Source organism: Cryptotermes secundus, unplaced genomic scaffold (assembly GCF_002891405.2).
Source record: "Cryptotermes secundus unplaced genomic scaffold, Csec_1.0 scaffold97, whole genome shotgun sequence".
In the NCBI taxonomy this organism is placed as follows: Eukaryota; Metazoa; Arthropoda; class Insecta; order Blattodea; family Kalotermitidae; genus Cryptotermes; species Cryptotermes secundus.
The window spans coordinates 1,745,109-1,747,991 of NW_019720561.1; the positions used below are offsets into that span (position 1 = coordinate 1,745,109).

General features: G+C 31.2%; 1 protein-coding gene across 1 annotated transcript in view; it reads right to left on the reverse strand.

The window, feature by feature from the left end:
• The window catches only part of LOC111868067 (lysophospholipid acyltransferase 7), a 23,662-nt gene that overhangs the window by 19,697 nt on the left and 1,082 nt on the right, over positions 1 to 2,883 (reverse strand). Inside the window, exon 2 of the mRNA XM_023858434.2 lies at positions 950 to 1,076. Coding sequence (XP_023714202.1) covers positions 950 to 1,076 — 127 coding nt within the window. The remainder of the gene's footprint in view (positions 1 to 949; positions 1,077 to 2,883) is intronic.

The window sequence follows — 2,883 nt, forward strand, 5'->3', positions numbered from 1 at the left end:
GTTTTCTCTATGCACGTCTAACTACTGCATTGCATTCCCTGATTGTCTTCATACTAAAATGACTAAAATATACATTCGTCATGTATAATAACAGATTTTAAATATTAAAACTTTTCAGGATTCGTCATCCTTACGTCATATCTCAATAAGCAAATCACGCCAATCCTCCTCTGTGGGAGCACTCTTCCTACATTCATGTGTGTATTGTGCTCTTTCTTGTGTCTTGCTCCTGTGACTGCGTGCGTTATACTCAGAACAATATCCTTTTTTCTTATCCTAATGCAGCAGTTCACATGCAAAAATCAACAGATAGCTACTCAAGCCACATATATTTTTAAATAAAATGTTGTTATGCATGTTTAAAAACACTGAAATATGAAGAGTATCCCTCAATGTGTATACAGTATGCAGACAAAATAAATATTCAAGACAGGAAAATAACTTGATAACACTGGTTATATCTGACATTTTTTGCATTATTTATGAAAACAGATTGTAGATGCGTTTGGAAATCACAGCTGTAATGTCTGCCACAAGCTCAGAGGGAGCCCAAACATAAATACTGCATGGGGAATTTCTATAAATAGAATTAACTGTATTCCACGGATTCTTTACAGGATAAAAAGAACAATGCAGAACACATAATACAAATATAATCCATAATACGAGCATAAACCCCAATATAAATATATATTTATTACAGCTATTTACATACATCCTGTAAGAATATTACGTCATACATAACAAAATAATTATGCTAAAAATTTTTCTTTATAAATTTACAATACTTAATAATTTTTAATACAAGCAAATTCTTCTACAGAGTAGAGAAGTGAGATAAGAGATAATCTTTTAACACTGACTGAAATAATTTTCTATCATGATTTAAAATTATGATAAACAGAAGAGGGTAAGAGCATTATAAACAATGACCATAGTGACACTATACCTTTAATGTCACCATCATCTGTATCAGGTTGGTATGTGCTGGAGGATACGGTATCCCAAAGTACTCAGTCATACGGAAGAAGAACAAGTAAGCGAATGTAAAGAAGAAGCTTACAATATGACATTTTCTGCAATAAAGAATATGTAAATATTATTTGTAAATCCTGCATATATATGTGTGTGTGCATATGTACACGCATGTCTTTACAAGACACAGTATGCATCTGAACAGGAGAGGAAAAGAAGAAATACTTAAACATATAGCAGCAACCTGTGTCACAATTTCTCAATCTAATAAAAATTTGACCCCAATTTGCTTGCTCTGGAAGGAATCTGAAAATTATAATGCAAATCTACAAGCTAACAAGTTCCAGCTATGAATGACTCAGTAAAAACAACTACAGAGCAAAAAATGAACCAGTACGCAAATCAAATAGACTCAAAAAACTACCAGGTATGAAAAATAAGGATTTTTATGGTAAATAAACGTGCTCCAAAAATAAATATTTCCTTAAACGGAGTAACCAAAGAAGAAAATGATATCAAATTCTATAATATTTTCCCTCAGAACATTAGAGGTTTAAGGGGGAAAGCAAATGAGTTATTAAGTCATCTATACCCAGTCTCCCCACACATATTATTTTTTACAGAACATCACATGAATTTTTTGGAATTACAACAGTTGAACATAGATTCTTATAAACTAGAAGCAAACTACTGTAGAACCTTGTATGAAAAAGGAGTAGTATGCATCTATCCATGCACAAGCTTGAAATTTGTAAATATAGACCTAAAAAAATATTATAAAGAAAAAGATTTTGAGGTATGTGCTGTTAAGTTAAACCTGAGCTCCAACAGACTTTGTATAATTACAATATATAGAGCTCCAACTGGAAACATTGATACTTTCATAACAAAACTAGATACAATACTTAGAAATCTATATACCTCAACACAAGCATATTATTTGCAGGGATATTAATATAAATTACCTTCTTGATAGTGAAAAGAAAAACAAATTAGATACCTTATTGAGAACTTATAATTTAATAAGTACGACAAATCTGCCCACCAGAGTTCAAGGAAATTCTGCTACAGCCACTGATAATATTTTCATTGATATTACTAGAAGGGAAAATTATTCTGTAAGGCCTATAACAAATGGACTGTCTGATCATGATGCACAATCCATAACATTTAAANACTTAAATCTTTATCAACTAAGGAAGCTGAAAATATAATTAAATCTCTCAAAGCAAAAAACTCTTATGTATATAATGAAATATCCACTATAGTATTAAGAATGAGTTCCTTTTTCATGAGCTCTCCTTTGACTCACATATGCAACAATTCATTATCACAAGGAATTTTCCCAGATCATTTAAAACACTCAGAAATAAGACCGCTGTTTAAAAAAGGTGATAAATCAAATATTTCCAACTACAGGCCTATAACACTTTTAACTTCATTCTCTACGGTATTAGAAAAAGCTATGAGCATTCAACTGATTGAGCACTTAAATAACAATAACATTTTAGTGGAAGAACAATTTGGTTTTAGAACAAAATCTTCAACAGATGAGGCTATATACAGTTTAGTGAATGAAATCTGTAAGACCTTAAACAGCAAAAACTTAATAGGAGACATTTTTTGTGACATAGAAAAGGCCTTCGATTGTGTTAATCACGAGATTCTGTTGTCAAAATTGGAGTTCCATGGGATAAAGGGTAAAGCTAAACTATGGCTTGAATCTTATTTCAGAAATAGATATCAAAGGGTTTTAATTACAAATATAAATCTAATCTCAATGAATTTTCGACATGGGGCAAAATTAGATATGGTGTCCCGCAAGGTTCGATTCTGGGTCCATTGTTATTTCTCATTTATATAAATGATTTACCCAAAACTATAAATGATAAAACTGTACCTATATTA